Below are 19,282 nucleotides of genomic sequence, written 5' to 3' on the forward strand. Positions count from 1 at the left end.
ACAAAAATTATATTTAATTTAATTGTTAAAAGAACGACTTACCTTTGTCACAATTTTTATTTAAAAAAAAAACAGTTTGTTGTTCTTCTTCAGTTTCCTAAACGACACACTGCCCCGAAGACCGGGCCGCAAATACCGTAATAGATAAAAGAATAACTGAGAATCCGTCCTAAGTTTATTTGTTGCTAACAATAAACTGTAGATTAGATAATTTGCCAGTTATTTGTTTACTTTCCGATGCCCTTGCTGCATTCGAAATTTTAAATTTAAATAAATGATCAAAGGATTATGGATTTGCCACACTGTATCCGTTCTGCAGAGGTCGAACGCAGTCAGCATTATGTATGAACAACATTGTCGGACAGGGCAACGGTCTGTTAGGCCCGGTTTAAACTAAAGCGGAGCGGGGCTGTGAAAAGCGGAGAAGTGCTGCCGCCGCCGCTGTCAAATTCTATAGAAAAAATAGTCCGCCCGACACTTCTTGATCGTGACATGTAGCGGGCTGCGATCAAGCGGCACTGAACCCACAACAGTGTAACAAATCCATGAGATTACAAATTATCAAACTCAAAGTGCAATGCGACTTGGCGCCAAAGACTTTTGAACTACTAGAGAGGTACTGTTGAACTTTAAATTGTCGATAAAAAAAAATCAAATTTTTTTCACCTATAGAAGAATTAACCTGTTTCCAACAATTTATAAACATCAAATGCAAAATGCACGACACATTTTTTAAATCCGTTTTTGAAATAACTCTCAAGTATTCTACACTGAATTTTTTTAAAGATAATAATATTAGTGATATTTTAATCGTTACCTGTGCAAGTTGTTTGATTATTTTTTATATGCAGCAAGTCTTATTGCGCTGGGTAGGAGACTGAATGTGGAAGAGACTGATGCCATTCTTCTTGCATTTTAATTATATTTTTATAACATTAATTGTTATAAAATTATAATTAAATTAATATTTATGTCTGTGTAGGTTCTTATGTGTATTGTATGAAGTGATTTATTTATCATATTTACATAATTAATTATTATATTGTATTTATAATGAGTTGAGATATGCACGAGTTATAAAACTCATTTACTGTAAGACGTAATTTAAATTAACTTTGCAAGTAGTTAGTTTAATTAATAAGTTGTGTATTAGATAACACATTAAGCCACTTTGTCGTTTGCAACATTATTACTTTGTAAGTGTACCTACTTATCAATTAAATAATTTAATACGAGATAACGAAAAACGATAATATTCAGTCAAAATATTCCTTTATTCATATAACACTTGACATTTCATATATTCTATTGTCATAAAACGATACCCTTTTACTCTATAGGCGAGTAAAGTCTAACATTATTTAAAAAATACATTATAATGTCATTTACGTAATTTATCAATCGTATTTACATTTATTTCACAGATTATTTTTTTACATAGACATTTATAAACAGCACAATACCCACTACTCTTTTTAAAACGTTGTTTTTATAATGTAAGTTAATCGTTGCCGCACAAAAGGTCACTGGTCACTAGTCAAGAGTAGCGACTTGTCATCAATACCTACTATCAGGATCACTACTGGTAGACACTAGTCACTGGGCCAAAAGTGATTTTTTCAACCAGTGGCAGTAACTAGTAGTCGCCTATGAACGATAGCACTAACGACTAATCGCAACGAATAGTAGCAGTAAGAAAATGTGGGCAACGAAGAAAAATTACACGTTGTTTTGTCACCTACAATCGCATCGAAAGAGACAAAACGTTTTTTAACAATGACAATTCTGTCTATTTTATAAATTTTTACATATCAAATACATATTCGAATCATCAAATTGCACGACACATTTTCAAACCTGTATTCTGAAATTATAATCTTTTCAAAATACAGGTCTTAATCCATTTCAATCAACATTACATCTACAATAATAATACAAAACGTCAAACATAAAAGATCATAAATTACACACAATCTTCGTAATTACACTGTATTTTTTTATACTTTATTAACATAACAATATGGTGACGTAGCAGTCATAATTAAAACTATGATTTATCTCAGAATTACCCGCATAGGTTTTATAAAAAAAACAATTGAATCCAAAGTAAAGCATAACAACTATAAACAATTATTTTATTATATTGAGAACTTCCTTTTTAGACACGTATTTATTTTTTTATTATAATATTATTCGGGTGAATTAATTTCAAAAACTCTACGTTTTAAACTGACACTCAATAACGAATACTTTTCTAATGTATGATTTAAAGTAAACCGTGATTGTTATACTGTATGAAAATTGTGCAAGTAGCAGCAAGATAATTTCGCCTTTGTTCTTTTAAACTTTTAAATATTTTTAACAATGGTACAAAGCATCAAACAAGTGTGAAGAATTAATAAGTTATGAGTAACCATTAAATATCATAAAAATAACTTGGTTATTAATTTTATAAAAGCATAACACAATAAAAATATCAGTCTGGAAAATGCCATTTCTATTCGGCCGAAATAATTAGTGATGTCACTCAGCTGATAAATCGATATCTAACGCAGTAGCCATCGTACTAGCATGGATAGTCCCACCTCCTTTCAATGAGTGAACGAATCTAGAGAATCTCTATCATAAAGCAATAATTATTTTTGGTCGACAGTTTGCTAAATTGCTAGTAATACAACAAAGTATTGAAGGAAAGAAAAAGCTACATTATTTAGTTAATTGATTGCTAATGTTACATAAAAACATCAAATAAGAGAATACATCCTTCAAAAAACTTGTTCAAAAATATTTTCATTTCATTGCACCATACATATTAATACAGTAAATATTGCACTCCACAAAAATACGCTTTGGAATACATTATTAGACGTTTTTTTTTTTAATAAACGTAAATAGCCATATTAATGAAAAACGATAAATATAAAACCATAGGCGTTTTTAGAGATCAACTATTATAGACATTTATTTATTATTACCACATATTTTATCAAATCGACAAAAGTGAGCTCGTTCAGTGTTGTATATCGAATCATACGCAATGACTATCGATATCAAAATATCGATGTTTCGGCAACACTAACAATACATTTATCAATTCAATACGTGTTGAACGTGAAGAAATATCTTCATTTCAAACTATTTTTGATTATTCGAACTATTTAGGAACAGTATAATAGTCTTACTTTGCTTTTGCATGTATTTGAAGAAAAGATATTTCGCCCAACAGACAATCCCGAGAAAACTTACTTAAAAACGATTACAGGATTGAGTAAAAAGTTCAAAATGTATTTAGTCGACACTACACAGTCGTTGACAATCGTTTTGAACAAGTCCGAGAATTTTGAAGACGCTGGCATTTTTGAGCTTATACTGCCTGAGGCGTCTTTGCATTCTATACACGATATCTCATGACCCTTAATGACTAGGTCTTTAGTGCCAATATTGTAGGTACCTGGATCGTTGGAGAGGGTACCTTTGAAGCGTATTTTGTCGTCGACGCGAAGGGACCGGGTGAAGTTTGAGAATATGTGGTCGAAAATGACGGAGATTTCGGAACGACGTTTTAGGATCCCGCCGCCCGCTTCCATAAGCAGTTTTACTTCGTAGGTGTATCTGAAATAAGAATAACTGCTTAATGTTGTGTATATTTTAATATAAATATATTGCCTATAGTCTGGTCCGTGAGCACGTAGAATTTTGTCCAATGACCCCAAGATACCCATCCTTATTGCTCGCGCGTAATTATGTTGCTATCGCGCTCGCACACTCACTGCGGCGCCCGTCGCACAGTCGCGACATCAATATAATTACGCGCAAGCGATAAGGATGGGTAGCTAGGGGTCATTGGACAAAATTCTACGTGCTCACGGACCGGGCTTTAGAAATTAATAGTATCAACGACCATTTGCTTGCCCAAAGACAAGCAGAGTTTTCAGATAAACAAAAAAGTCTTATGTGTCAGAAAAACTCGTTTTGGTTTTAGGTGTCACAAACAAAAATAAATAATTTACAACTTTCGGTTGCAGGATTGCAGGGGTTACAGATAGAGATATCTGACAAATAAAGCAACTGGCATCCATCAATTATGTTAATGCGATAGCGAATACTCAACAAATGTTAAGTGATAAGTTTGTGTCTATTCTAAAGGTAATAATATAAAAAACAACTTACTCGTCCAAATTATTCAAATGGCAACTCTTCCCGCTTTGCCTTGCAACACTCCTCACAAACTCGCACTCCTTAACCGAATTTGGACCTTCCGTATTCTGGCATAACGTCGCATACTCCTCGCCGTAGTAACATTTGAAATACTCCTTCAAAAACGCTGGCAACCACGAAGCGAAGTCATTCCATCTGTTTACGACAGTTTTGAGTTTGACCTCCTTGATGTAACCTTCCCAATTGACGTTAGCGCCATCTAGTACAGAACACTTGATTTGCGTTTCCGCCATGTTATAATCCGACCAAGAAGGCATGTTACACTGCGTATAATAATCGTCCCAGTTTATGTGGTAAGTATTGTCGTCGTAGTCGGTTATGAACTCGTTTTTGAGGAGGTTTTTGATGCTGGCTTTCTCGTCGCCAATTAGCTCGATTAATCCGGAGGGTAGGCCGTCATCTTGCACGTTTGCTACGAACTGGTTGCCGAAATAGATTAGGGTTAGGAGGCCGACGGCAAGCTGAAAATAAAAAATACTTTTTTTGTAATTTGAAACTATTTGGTGTAGAAAAAATAGTCAAATTCTTTTTATTCTTTCAATTTGGCATTATTGTGAGCAAGAGAGTAATGCCCGTTTTCACCACCAATCCCTAATTTTTAAGTGACCCTTACGGTAACATTTAATAGGAATTTTGTTTTCATAGGGGTCACTTAAAAATTAGGGATTGATGGTGAAAACGGGCATAAATCTAATAAATGTATATTCATATTCTAAGATCATTTTGTCAATTTAAAAAGTAGTTCTGTAATCTCTGTAAAAATATTTTGTGTACTCAAAGAAAACCTTAATATAATAAATAAAAATCTAACCAAAAAAACTGTAGTATAAAATATTTTCTCACCTGAAACGGCGTGACGAACTTCTTAGTCACCTCTGATTTGGCCAGCAAGCAGGTTACAAACAAACTCAGTCCAAACCCTACCACAATAGAAACCGTATACAGAACTCTGGACAACGTTATGTATTGTAGGAACGCGAATATAGGCAGAGTCACTGTAACCACCCCTATCAAAGGCAAGAATAGAAAAGAGCACACCAAAGCAAGTGTGCCCCTTATCAAACCATACGTAGTGCACCCATGGGAACACATAATGAACATCTGCAACCAACTGAGAGTCACACAATGGGGTAAGGTATATTTGAAGAATCCTTTCCATTCACTTCTCTTCGCCATAAGGACTAAAATTATAGGTATTAATAGAGAAAAGAACACGCGCGCGTTCAGACAAAACTCGATGCTATTTCCTAGGATGTAAGACGGATAATTCGATATGTGGAGATCTAGAAACCGCCAGCCTTGGTGTACAACTGTGTCTTTCTCATATGGGTACTTGGCCAGGACATTTATGCCGAAAGAAACTAACGCCAGTACATCTGGGTATGGATTCCCATTTGTCCCAAAAGAGAATAAGGTGAGGAACATTAGGAAGAAAGATAGGACGCAAAATTCGGAGAACGGGACCCACTGTGTGGCAATAAAGGGGTATAAAAACAAATTGATGAATAGCGCCAAGAAGAACTGCATAAATGGCCCCAAATTGTTTTTCACAAACAGATTTTCAGATTCATCTGGCTGAAGATTCCCATCGCTATATCTCAAAAAAAGACCTGACCATTTTCTGAAGTCTACAAACTGGCGTTTTGCATGAATCATTTTGAACGTGCATATGACCATTGCGACAAAACTGACGTAGTACAAAACTAGAGGGACTAGATGGTATAGACTATCCGCGCTGACCGATAAGTATGCTATTAGAAGAAGGGCTAATTCAATATTTGAGAGCCTGAAAGAGAATGTAGCAAAGTAGTATAACAGCTTGAGATATAACACTTGAATGAAGACTATAGGGTGTAGGAATGCTTGGTGTAGCAAGGGGATGTGGTCTAAGGCTTTGACACTGGGGTCTGTGAGAGTGAGGTCATATGTCACGAGGGGTAGTTCGCCTTGACAGTAGTCGACGGCTGCTGAGACAAGATTGTCAACTGTTAGGTTTCGGATATCGTCGTTTGGTGCGCAGGCGTCTGGATAATCTGCAAAAAGGAATTTCATTGTTATGCTCTCTAGAAAATATTATCACTTTAACGTTATTTCATTAAGTTAAGCTGCTCACACAAAAGGTAATTTTTGAGTAATCTTGAGAGGGATACTAGGTATCTAGAGCGGGCAACAGGTATCTGAAGGGGCTTTGTATTAGAAGGGGTATTATGTATCTAGAGTACTAGGTATCTGGAAGGGTACTTTGTATCAGAAGGGGTATTTTGTATCTAGAGGAGTACTAGGTATCTGGAAGGGTACTTTGTATCTAGAGGGTAATAGTATGTGGAGGTGCTCCAAGTACGTATCTAGAGTGGACAACAAAATCTAGAGGGGCTTTGTATCAGAAGGGGTACTATGTATCCAGAGGAGTACTAGGTATCTGGAGGGGTACTAGGTATATGAAGGGGTATTTTGTATCTAGAGGAGTACTAGGTATCTGGAAGGGTACTTTGTATCTAGAGGGTAATAGTATGTGGAGGTGCTCCAAGTACGTATCTAGAGTGGTCAACAAAATCTAGAGGGGCTTTGTATCAGAAGGGGTACTATGTATCCAGAGGAGTACTAGGTATCTGGAGGGGTACTAGGTATATGAAGGGGTATTTTGTATCTAGAGGAGTACTAGGTATCTGGAATGGTACTTTGTATCTAGAGGGAAATAGTATGTGGAGGTGCTCCAAGTACGTATCTAGAGTGGGCAACAGGTATCTGGAGGTACACTAAGTATCTACAGGGGGCAACAGGTATCTGGAGGGGTACTAGGTATCTGGATGGGTATCAAGGGACCACTAGATATCTGAAGGGGTACCAGGTATTAAGAGGGGCAGTAGGTATCTAAAGGCATTTGGAGGGGTACTAGTGAACTCACCATCGTCGGGCGCGTGCGTAGGGCGCAGGGTCCCGTTGGAATGCGGTTGGTCCCCGGCCTGTAGTTGCGACGGCTCCAGGGCTTGCTCGTCACCTAAAGCGCGAGCCTCATCTGAAACACAAAAAATATTAGCCGATTGGTATACTAATATTATAGAGGCGAAAGTTCACAGAAATTCTCTTCAAGTCGTGCAACATCTAATCTCTACGAAAAACAATCAAAAAATATTATCTACTATATAAAAATAAGTCGGGTTTTCCTCCCTGACGCTATAACTCCAGAACGCACGAACCGATATCCACGGTTTTGCATTCGTTGGAAAGGTCTCGGGCTCCGTGAGGTTTATAGCAAAGAAAATTCGGGAAAAGGGGGTAAAACAGGATCCACGCGTACGAAGTCGCGGGCGGCCGCTAGTACTATATCATTTTAAATAATCACTATTCATTTGAGTTGATGCTCCCATTCCAAGAACACACAAAAAACAGCAATTGGTGACCTGTAACATAGGTATTCATTTACCTAGCTTAGACACCGGTCTCGCACACTCATTGTGTCTTCTCTCATGTGTCTTTTTATCTTTTTTTTCTGTATTATGTGTGGGAGATAATAAATAATCGCGTAGTCAAGTGAGATACAGGAAAAGAGCTTTGCCTCGTTGTGGATAAAAGGAAGAAAGAAAGAATTTGTAATGTCTCCAATTCGTTCGCGTTTCATCTCCAGTCTACACTCCAGTTACGCTGCATTTTCATTCCAGCCGAAGTGCAATTCGGTATCGCGGTAAAATTCACGCGTAAACAAAGACGAAACATCGAATTTATGCACTTTTTGGCAAAGTCCGATCATCTCAAATATTCGTGAAGCGTTTGACTGCGTTTAAGAGAATGTATCTTTCTGTCAGCTTTTACCCAAAGGCACAGTTGCGGACCGTTGACGTTACGGCCTCGTTTCATCTAGCTGTCAAAACGCCACCGCGATACGGATTTATCAAAACAGCTGATTTTCGTTCGTCGTCCAGTCGCGTTGCAGACTTGCAGTTGAAATTTTTTAGCGCAATCGGGGCGCAGTTTTGACGTTTTACCTGGGTCGTCCTCGTCCGGGGAGTCCGGGTCCTGCTTGCAGAGCGTGGTGCTGCAAATCTCGCGAATCCGGCGCTCGAGCTGAGCGGTCGTTATGTACTGCTCTCCGTTGGACAGGCTGCATACAGTAGTTGTTAACTACTTCGATAGCTTAACCGAATATGAGTTCCCCAGTGTAGTCCAGGCACAACACAATCAACAAAACACAGAAACAATCGAACAGGTACCTTGTCTTCCGCCGCGTTGCTGGTAGGTACTCTGTAGGACGCCTGGTTAGGGCTTCGCCCGGTGCCTTCGGTGGTTCACTTGAGTCATTGACTTCAAGCACAGTATGGTGGAGGCCTCACACACAAAACATTTCCAAAAAGTCACCAAATTTCACATTTCCGTTGGAGCACACAATAAGCGTGGCACTCGCGGAGCCGGCCCAAACGCGAGAGAGTGCGTAGCGTAGTTTTCGTTCGTTTGCCGTCGTGGAGCGCGGCGCATCTGTAGTCGCGCGCGCTCGCCGTGTAAGTTTTGGCGGGACGGAGTTGGCGGCAGATTTAAATAGGTCCCGCGCAATGAGGGCTATCGTTTTTATACTTAACAGTTGGCACCCCTGGCGATTGACAGGACCTTACTCTACAGTGGCGCCATCTTGATGAGTGCAAATGCGATAGTCCTCCTACCACTTTCGAGCTCACCAGTTGGTGCCACTGTCTTCGCTACTAACTAGCAAGTGACAGGACCTTACTCTACAGTGGCGCTAACTGGTGAGCGCTAAAACAATAGCCTTCATTGTACCGTGTTCATTGAAAGCATGTGTGCCTGAACAGTAGTAGTGTCACTATACTAGACCTCACCCGGGTCGTCCTCGTCCGGGGAGTCCGGGTCCTGCTTGCAGAGCGTGGTGCTGCAGATCTCGCGGATCCTTCGCTCGAGCTGCGCGGTCGTTATGTACTGCTCTCCGTTCGACAGGCTGGAATATAAACAGAAACATAAGCAAACTGTTACACTTGAAAAAATTGGCCGTCTCTGGAATTTATACTGCTTTCCGTTTGACAGGCTAAATATGAACAAATAAGACAAAAATATTACCAACAGCTAAGGGACTTGGACCTAGGACTTTTAGAACGGGGCTACTGGTCTGGCCACTGTGACTGAGCTACTGAGTCACAAAAGTTTTAATAACTGTAGGGTATTTTAGAGCTCTTTCACATTTAGGCGACTTTAGCAGCGCGACAAATGCGCTACCGATAATTTCGTACTACATGACAGCGGATGCATGCCTTCACATTATAAAAACGCCGCTGTCGCGCTTCTCACGCCATAATGTGAAAGCGGCCTTAAAGACAGCGTTCGTAAATAAAAGTCCAAATAAGATCATAAACCATAAGTCGCTGGGTTGATGAGCCCGACGCTGGACTGGCTCGTCAACACACGCCTATATAATGTAAAATGACGTATGTATTGGCTCTTTTTTTCCATTTCAGGCCAAACTTCAACCAAAATAGAGGATGAAACTACCGACCATCGACAATTTGACACCGACTTTTGCCGCTTACCACCTAAATAATATGGATCAAATAAAAAAGTTTTATCCTTGATGATACCTTGCGAAGAGGTCTCTGGCCGCCTTCCTAGCGACCGTCTCCTGACGACTCGCGGCGAGACAGGACTTGGCGCGGACAATCGCCGCGCTGTCCTCGTCTATCACACCGCTGCGAATGCACCTGTGATAAGGACAGAAGATTGTTTTGTTTTTAATGTCTAACTGGCTAGAACTGCCAGTGCTAGGATTGGTAAATGATAAAAACTTATCGACGATTTTAGACGACAAATGTATCATGCAAAAACGATAGAATGCCTCCATAAAAGATTATCGTGGCGCGCATTTTACAGCTACAGAGTTGACAAGTGGATAGAAAATTGTTCATCACAACTGGTTGACAGACGCGTCCGGTTTTTGAAACCATGTTTGTAAACTAATTTGTGACATAAAAAGAAAAAATACGTTAGCAAAAAATAAATACTGAAGTATATCCTCGAGTTAACGACAAGTTGCGTGAGAACCACTAATTGCACTATGAAAGAAAGAAAAAACATTGATATCTACAGCCTGTGGTTCCAACACTCCCATATTCCCCAAGGATATCGTAAAACGGCAAAGCGACAATCAGGCTTCCCATGTCTGGCCAGCATGGGGATTTAGAGAGTAAATAAAATTCTCTTTGCCCCTTGCTCTTGGCAAATTAGAGAGTCGTGCTCCTACAATGAAGTCTAAAATACCTGATGTTAATGTTCTATCTACTAAAGACAATATTTCTACAGACCGTAACCTCAAAAATTGTGATTAACCAACTCAAAAAAACGTAACAAACNTACTAGGTACTAGACTCACCGTCGTCGAGCGCGTGCGTAGGGCGCAGGGTCCCGTTGGAATGCGGTTGGTCCCCGGCCTGTAGTTGAGACGGCTCCAGGGCTTGCTCGTCGCCTAGTGCGCGAGCCTCGTCTACACAAATATATTTATAGGTACTTTTAATAATAATTGTGAAACATCTAAAACGTTAAAATAACGGTATCGTAACGGCTATATTTCACCGGGACACTATGGCGTCGCAGCCAGTCGCCTGCTACCAACAAAATGTATGCAGCTTTGCGCAACCAAACGGACACCAGGTGAGTAACTCTCTATAGAGCTGCATACATTTTGTTGGTAGCGGCGACTGGTTGCGCCGCCATGATGTCCCGGTGAAATATAGCCGTTATAGCCAATGAGCTGCTGTCACAGTGACATTGACATTCTTATAATGTCAATGTCATACAAGAAACGTCAGATTAGAGGAACCCGCGTGGACGACTCCGCGCGCTTTTATGCTGAATGATTAATAGTATTTAAGAGCCGGAAGGTAGCGTGGGCAGGCCTCCCACTAGGTGGACCGACGATCTGGTGAAGGTCGCGGGAAGAGCCTGGATGCGGGCAGCGCAGGACCGGTCGTTATGGAAATCATTGGGGGAGGCCTTTGGCTGAAACGAACGAACGAACGAACGAATAAAGTATGATACAATATTGTAATGCTTAACCTTCTATGCTGACAATGAAAACCTATAGTGTGAGAGTCTGGTGACTGAGAGGTATAAAGGATACCTGTTATTACAGGTCACCAGGTCTCATCGGATCAGAGTGAGAATCTAACCGAGACACTTAAAATATTGTAATGCTTAGCCTCTACTATGCTGACAATGAAAACCTATAGTGTGAGAGTCTGGTGCCTAAAATAGGTATTTATTTATTATTTATTTATTTTTACTAGCGGCCGCCCGCGACTTCGTACGCGTGGATCCCGTTTTACCCCCTTAGGGGTGGAGTTTTGTAAAATCCTTTCTTATCGGATGCCTACGTCATAACATCCACCTGCATGCCAAATTTCAGCCCGATCCGTCCAGTGGTTTGGGCTTGGCGTTGATAGATCACTATGTCAGTCAGTCAGTCAGTTTACCTGGGTCGTCCTCATCCGGGGAGTCCGGGTCCTGCTTGCAGAGCGTGGTGCTGCAGATCTCGCGGATCCTTCGCTCGAGCTGCGCGGTCGTTATGTACTGCTCTCCGTTCGACAGGCTGGATTATAAACAGAAACATAAGCAAACTGTTACACTTGAAAAAATTGGCCGTCTCTGGAATTTATACTGCTTTCCGTTTGACAGGCTAAATATGAACAAATAAGACAAAAATATTACCAACAGCTAAGGGACTTGTACAGTCACGGAATGAAAAGGTTCGTCAGTTTTCAAATTGATTCCTTCAACGAATCACGAGCACATATTACTTTTTTAAACTATGTTACAGAAAAATCTCGAGTTAGAGAAAATAATCTTTAACTGTTCGTCAGTAAAGTTCAAAATTATTCAGATCAAAGTTGTTTGACGATTTAACTTGTCAAGAAGATTATTATGATAGATAAACTAAAACCTTCTTGTTGGTTCAACCTGCCATTATCTATTAAATAAAAAAAACTACATTTTGTAACATTGCACACATTATTCGTTAGCAAACGTCATATTTATTTAAATGTTAGCAGCACTGTTTCTTGCACGGTTATGTTGGCAGGTTTGACTCTTAAAGTACCTAGTGCAAGCGAAAACCGACACTAAGGTGACGAACCTTTTCATTCCGCGACTGTACTTAAGACTTTCAGAAAGAGGGCTACTGGTCTGGCCACTGAGCTAATGAGTTACAAAAGTTTTAATAACACAGTAGGGTATTTTAAGAGCGCTTTCACATTTAGGCGACTTTAGCAGCGCGACAAACGCGCTGCCGATAATTTCATACTATGTGACAGCGATTGCATGCCTTCACATTATAAAAACGCCGCTGCTGCGCTGCTGTTGTGCTTCTTACGCCCTAATGTGAAAGCGGCCTTAAAGACAGCGCTCATAAATAAAAGTCCAAATAATACAAATAAATAAGGTCATTCATAAACCATAAGTGGGTAGGTTGATGAGCCCGACACTGGACTAGCTCGTCAACACATCATTTCAGCCATAGGACGTCCACTGCTGAACATAGACCACCCCCAATGCTTTTCATGTTGATCGATTGGTAGCGACCTGCGTCCAGCACTTCCCTGCTACCTTTACAATGTCGTCGGTCCACCTTGTAGGTGAACGTCTCACGCTGCGTTTTCCGGTACGCAGCCTCTATTCCAGAACCTTGCTGCCCCATCGGCCGTCAGTTCAGTCAATCAGCTCGTCAACACACGCCCATATAATGTTAAATGACGTATGTATTAGCTTTTATCGCATTTCAGGTCCTAAGCAATTTGACACCGACTTTTGTCGATTACCGCCTAAATAATATGGATCAAATAAAAAAGTTTTATCTTTGATGATACCTTGCGAAGAGGTCTCTGGCCGCCTTCCTAGCGACCGTCTCCTGGCGACTCGCGGCGAGACAGGACTTGGCGCGGACAATCGCCGCGCTGTCCTCGTCTATCACACCGCTACGGATACACCTGTGATAAGGACAGAATATTGTTTTGTTTTTAATGTCTAACTGGCTAGAACGGCCAGTGCTAGGATTGGTAAATGATAAAATCTTATCGACGATTTTAGACGACAAATGTATCATGCAAAATCGATAGAATGCCCCCATAAAAGTTTATCGTGGCGCGCATTTTACAGCTACAGAGTTGACAAGTGGATAGAAAATTTTTCATCACAACTGGTTGACTGACAGACGCGTCCGGTTTTTGATACCATGTTTGTGTAAACTAATTTGTGACATAAAAAGAAAAAATACGTTAGCAAAAAATAAATAGATACTGAAGTATATCCTCGAGTTAACGACAAGTTACGTGAGAACCACTAGTTGCAGTACGAAAGAAAGAAAAAACATTGATATCTACTGCCTGTGGTTCCAGCACTCCCTTAATTCCCAAGGATATCTTAAAACGGTAAAGCGACAATCAGGCTTCCCATGTCTGGCCAGCATGGGGATTTAGAGAGTAAATAAAATTCTCTCTTTTGCTCTTGGCAAATTAGAGAGTCGTGCTCCTACAATGAAGTCTAAAATACCTGATGTTAATGTTCTATCTATTAATCCTTCAAGCTCCGCGAATCTAGACACAATAGATAATCAATTGTTATGACATTAATTAATGCCGTCTGGGACTCAATCGGTTAAAGACAATACCTCTACAGACCGCATCCTCAAAAATTGTGATTAACCAACCCAAAAAAACGTACTTAGGTAACAAACTCCCAAAACTTACATGGATCTCCGCAACTCATCCCGAACTCTATCCCACCGTATCTTCCACAGAGCGAAATCGTGTATATGCCCATTCATTTATTTATATTAATAACTACACACACAACTTATAAAAATACGTGTTTACCGCTGGCGAGTAGTACCTCAAGTGACCAGTGTTTATGTTTACGTAACTAAAGAATGCTGGGCATTGTCGGTTACCTCATATTACCATCGTGGTTGTCCTTTGCTTGGATTTTCCGTAGTTTGTTTAGATTTTTCTAAAGGCCGACCGATCGTATGACATCGGCCTCTGAAAGTTTTTCTGATTGACAGCATTGTCAATNTAGTCAATTTAAAAAAAAGTATTTATTGCGTGCCAGTATTTTTATAACTGACCTTATTATTGAAATTAGAGTTGTATATTTAAAAAAAAAATTATGTGCCAGTATTTTTTATAACTGACCATAATATGGTTTTGGGGTTGAGTAAAAAGTTTTTAAATAAACTTACCTTCGCAACATTCTTCTAGCTTCTGGATGGGCCTGTTCAGTAGCACATATCAGCCATTCCAAAGCTTGTTTGAAGTTCGATATTTTATCTGCTTCAAGCTCTGCAATAAAACATTACGAGGATTATGATAACGCTTGCATATGACGACACGACAAAGCAGTTCTGTTGTAGCTGTTCTACCCAGTCAGTAGGCCTTTTACAGGAAATACGCCTTTTATAACGTTTATTCCCGATGTCCCCCACTATTTGTCCACCACTGGTGGACATCGAGAAAAAAAGTTGCAATGTCCACCAGTGGGGGACAGCGCTACTGAAATCTTCCCGTTGGGCCCTACTGGTGGACACTAAGAAGAAATGAGTTGCTCTGTCCCTCAGTGGTGGACATCGAAACCAAAAAAGTTCCGTTGTCCCCCACAATTTGTTTTGTTTTCGTGATTATTAAAAAATATAAATTTTTAATTCGTATCAAATATAATAAAAATAATATTTATATAAAATAAAAATCACATTTGCGATTTACAATTTCTTAAGTTAGTTCAATTATATTATCACTGACCAAGGAAGTCTGTATAGTAATTATTTTCCTTTTGGAATAATAACGTAGTTCGTATGCACTAGTTTTATCATTATTTATTATTAAACGCGAATAAGCGATAGAACTTCCACTTTATGTAAGATAAAAAACATGAAAAGAGAAGAAAAGTGTAAGGTACTTGGTACTTTTATTTTTATTAAGCCAGTGCATCTTATTTTTTTCCGATGCACACATTATATCCAATGAGGATATGCCTAAATTCCTCATATTTATGTAGAGGGAAGTGGTTCTGTAATAATTATCGTAGCGAGTAAAACTCGATAACGACACATGCTTGACTGGTGTCCCCTGACATTTCTCTCCCTACCTTGGCCTCTTTTCACGTCGCGAAATGCTTTTTGCATGCCCACTGACCGATGGGGACGGACATTGAGTTTTCAGGGACTCTTTCTGCAATAAGGGGCAACGACGATGACGTTGTCCTCAATACTCAATCGTTTATTGCATAACCACATTAGCACATTCACATTAGGTCTTGCAATTTAGGTAGTTATTCAATGTGGACCCAGTTAGGGCACAGCAACTTTAGGAAGGAGACAGAACGACGATCTTAACAGTTTTTTTTAAGTGACAGGAGGCAAACGAGGAGACAGATCACCTGATGGTAAGTGATTACCGTCGCCCATAGACCCAGGGGCGTTACAGGTGTATTGCCGGCCTTTAAGGTGAAGATACGCTCTCTTCTTGAAAGCTTGCAGGTCGATCGAAGCCTAACGAAACGGAGCCGCGAGTTATTGTCCTTATTGTTTGGATATTTGTCTGCGGCTCAGTCTCAGGCTATCTATGGCCCGCTCTCGAGCGAGCCTCTCAATCTTCGAGGGAAATTGAATACCCTCCGTACCTCACGACTTAGCCTAACCGCAGACCACCGACTTTTAGTTGGCCGATAGTTGGGCCCGATTTTGATTTGTATGAAGAATCGTCCGATACCAAAGTGTAATGTCATTACCAAGGTGAAATGTGTGCACTTTCATACATCCAACTATCGGCCAACTAAAAGTCGGTGGTCTGCGTCTAGGCTTAAACTTACCACATTTCTCTTCTAGCAGTTGCTTAGCGAGCACGACCTGCGACTCGGCGCAGCTGTCCTCGGCGAGCAGAGATCCTTGTGGCCCATCTGGAGTGAGAGTGTATCCTGGCTGGTGTCTGCTAGCCCCTTCAACTGTTCCTCTCTCTGACGAAGCTCGACAGAAGATGCTGGATGCGATACGGAGAGCCGAGCAAGGACCTGTATATCACAACTACCTCACGAGTAGTCGCAGTAGGTAACTGGATCGCGCTGCACGAGTTTGCGCACTCCTGACACACAATCAGGCGAAGTTTTGAGAAGAAGTGATGACATTTATCAACGATAGCAGCCCGACGCGAAGTACCGTATTTGTTGTGTCAAGCCCCAGAAGGGGAAGAATTGACTAAGAGAATAGACATGGATCCGAGAAATTTGTAGGGAGTCAAGCAAAGCGCCCGGGGAAAGGAGCCCAAAGCAGGGAAGTACCCGCGCGCTCTCCCGAGATTCGGTTCGTACGCCGTGAGGCAGGAAGAACCATTGGTGGTGGTGGGATTTGTTCCTCTCCCTACCTTAGAGCATACACTCACCACATTNACCACATTTCTCTTCTAGCAGTTGTTTAGCGAGCACGACCTGCGACTCGGCGCAGCCATCCTCGGCCAGCTGGTTGCGCAGCCGCCGCAGAGATCCTTGTGGCCCATCTGTAAGAGATCACTAAAAAGTATTGGGAACTTCATAGTATAACAATAACTTCAACAGTTTGATAAAGTCTTAGAAAGATAGCACATAGGTGTTGACGTAGCCGTGCGTCATCGCAGCAGTGCCGCTCCGTTCATATAAATCTGTATGCGTTTAAATACGCTACAACCCCGCTGCGGCACCGCACCGCAATGTCTACGTCCGTGCGGCATCTCTCTTAATGAGAAGGAAGAAATTTTTGCCTAAAAAAGATTAGCCCTTGGACCATACTATCCCCCTGGAATATACTATCCCTCTGGACCAGACTACCCTCCTGGACCATACTACCCCCCTGGACCATACTACCCCCCTGGACCATACTACCTCCCTGGACCATACTACCCCCCTGGACCATACTACCCCCCTGGACCATACTACCCCCCTGGACCATACTACCTCCCTGGACCATACTACTCCCCTGTACCAGACTACCTCCTCTGGATCAAAAGCTGAGTATGACCATAAGTCCATGAATGATCTCATTACTACTGCTACTACGATTATAGTTGTTGCAATTCACAAAAGCATAGATGAGCGAGTGAGCTTTACATGTGTGGTGGCTCGCTACTGTTTGTTTTTTCAAAAGTTTTGACAGACATTACACTATCGTTATGTGCATGTACACGTACACACACAAGTAAAGCTCACTCACCTTTGTAAGTTGCAAGAACTATACCAATATGAAGAAATGATAAAAAATACATTCTACAATGAGAGTTATGCTACTACAGTACAATGAACTGTATTCATTCAGTCAACAAGGACTCATTTTAATCTAGACTTAACAAATCAACTAAAACAAAGTAAATATTTACACAGCTTCGTTAATAAGATGTTCTAAATGTTGCCTGTCTGGGTTATAACATTTTGGAAGTATGAATGTAACTTCACTCGAAATCTTTAACCAAAAGCAGCTCACTTTGAATGATAGCATGTTGTACAGGCAGGTAAATAAAAATCAATGATAAAATAAATAGAGATAGACCTATCTAAATTGCACTTTTTATTTATATTCATTGTACAGAAAGATTAATTCCCATTTTCACCACCAATCCCTAATTTTTAAGTAACCCGTATGAAAACAAAATTCCTGTTATGTGTTACCTTATGAGTCACTTAAAAATTAGGGATTGATGGTGAAAACGGGCATACAATACTTTACAATTTGGCAGAATGAAATTAATTCATAATTTAATAGAATAAGAATATGTAGTAGACTAAAAGTATTTAGGACAGAAACTGCAATATTAGGTTATATTTGAATAGTATTCCAGTAGATATGTACCTAATACTTTACAGTAAGTAAAAGGTATGTAAGTTTGCATTCAACTTATTTATAAAACCTTGACATCTAGGAAACATACCTATCTAAAAAGACCCAAAATGTCTAGTTAGGAAACTTCTTAGCTCAGCAGTTTTGATGAATATTATTACTCATTATTGTTACAGTGAAAGTATCTATGAATTTTAATTCATTAGTAGGAAAGAAGTGCCTAAAACAAGGTCAGTAATTGCTCCTATTTTATCATGCATTAACTCAATGAATTTGAACCATGATTATCTTTCAACAGTTCACATAAAATGTTACAAACACTACCTGGAGGGGACTAGTAAATATTTTGTTATCTAGATTCTCTAAAAAGTAAACAAATGATTTGTAATTAAAAGGAAACTGGGCTAAATTACACTTTTGTACTTACCATGAAGATTCCACCGTTTTCGACCTACCGGCATATTATAACACACATAAATAACTAAACTTAAATGTCTCAATTCTTTCTTTATCGTACATTCATGCGATTTAGAATAAAACACTATTTTTTCCAATTAATTGTAATGTTTTGACTTTCCTCCAGTTCCGCTCGCGAATATTTCAATTTGTCAAAAGTGATTGATCAATCACAGTCTTTGCAAATGTCATTATTTGCGATGCAAAACGAAACGCCAAAGTTTTGAGATTTTTAACTTTGAGATGTGGTGGGCAATATTAATTAAACAACACATTAAAATTAAATAAGTGACAGTGGAGTAACAGAATGAAAGTTATTATTATAGACAAAAGGAGATTAGGTGAAAGTAAACTCAAATCCCACTCAAACGCCCACACCCCTTCACTGCACCCGCCGCCACCCACGCATTTACTTTTGGGGCTCTACTTTTGTGTTCTTTTGTTACATTTCAAAAATAGATACTTAGCATGGGGTGTCGTTTTATTCAAGTAGCTATTTAAAGATTGATGCATTTCCGGTAAAATGTTTTGTTTTATTTTCAAAGGTGATAAACTTTCCTCTATAAATAACGAAACGCAGACTAAAATCCGTTCCTTTCCTCACAAAACTTGTTGACATTTTTGCCATTAAGTTTAGATTTATTTACATGTTAAATAATAAATATTAGTAATTTAATTATAACTAGTTCTTTTCTTGTTTATCAGCTTTTCTAATTTATTTTATTGAGCGGTATTTGTATTTTTCAGCTGCGAAATGCATCAACAAAAACA

General features: G+C 39.8%; 1 protein-coding gene across 4 annotated transcripts; it reads right to left on the reverse strand.

Annotated features, from left to right (window-relative positions):
* Positions 1 to 1,291: 1,291 nt before the first annotated feature.
* On the reverse strand, positions 1,292 to 18,838 carry wfs1 (wolframin ER transmembrane glycoprotein wfs1). Of its 4 annotated transcripts, none has more exons than XM_028319987.1 (9): positions 18,483 to 18,832; positions 16,641 to 16,745; positions 14,441 to 14,540; positions 9,795 to 9,914; positions 9,045 to 9,160; positions 7,124 to 7,234; positions 5,062 to 6,251; positions 4,171 to 4,679; positions 1,292 to 3,612 (listed from the first exon to the last, which is right to left on the reverse strand). In XM_028319987.1, exons 1-9 carry the CDS (start codon positions 18,514 to 18,516, stop codon positions 3,243 to 3,245), a joined length of 2,655 nt encoding a protein of 884 aa, XP_028175788.1. In that variant the 5' UTR covers positions 18,517 to 18,832; the 3' UTR covers positions 1,292 to 3,242. The 4 variants fall into 4 exon arrangements, with proteins under 4 accessions (XP_028175788.1, XP_028175789.1, XP_028175791.1 ...); XM_028319988.1 differs by lacking the exon at positions 9,045 to 9,160 and adding an exon at positions 8,202 to 8,317 and having other exon boundaries at positions 3,125 to 3,612; positions 18,483 to 18,838; XM_028319990.1 differs by lacking the exon at positions 16,641 to 16,745 and adding an exon at positions 16,066 to 16,152 and having other exon boundaries at positions 3,125 to 3,612; positions 18,483 to 18,834.
* Between the last annotated feature and the right edge of the window lie 444 nt (positions 18,839 to 19,282).

This window comes from Ostrinia furnacalis, unplaced genomic scaffold (genome assembly GCF_004193835.3).
Source record: "Ostrinia furnacalis isolate ACB-3 unplaced genomic scaffold, ASM419383v2 OfSCF7340, whole genome shotgun sequence".
Taxonomy (NCBI): domain Eukaryota; kingdom Metazoa; phylum Arthropoda; class Insecta; order Lepidoptera; family Crambidae; genus Ostrinia; species Ostrinia furnacalis.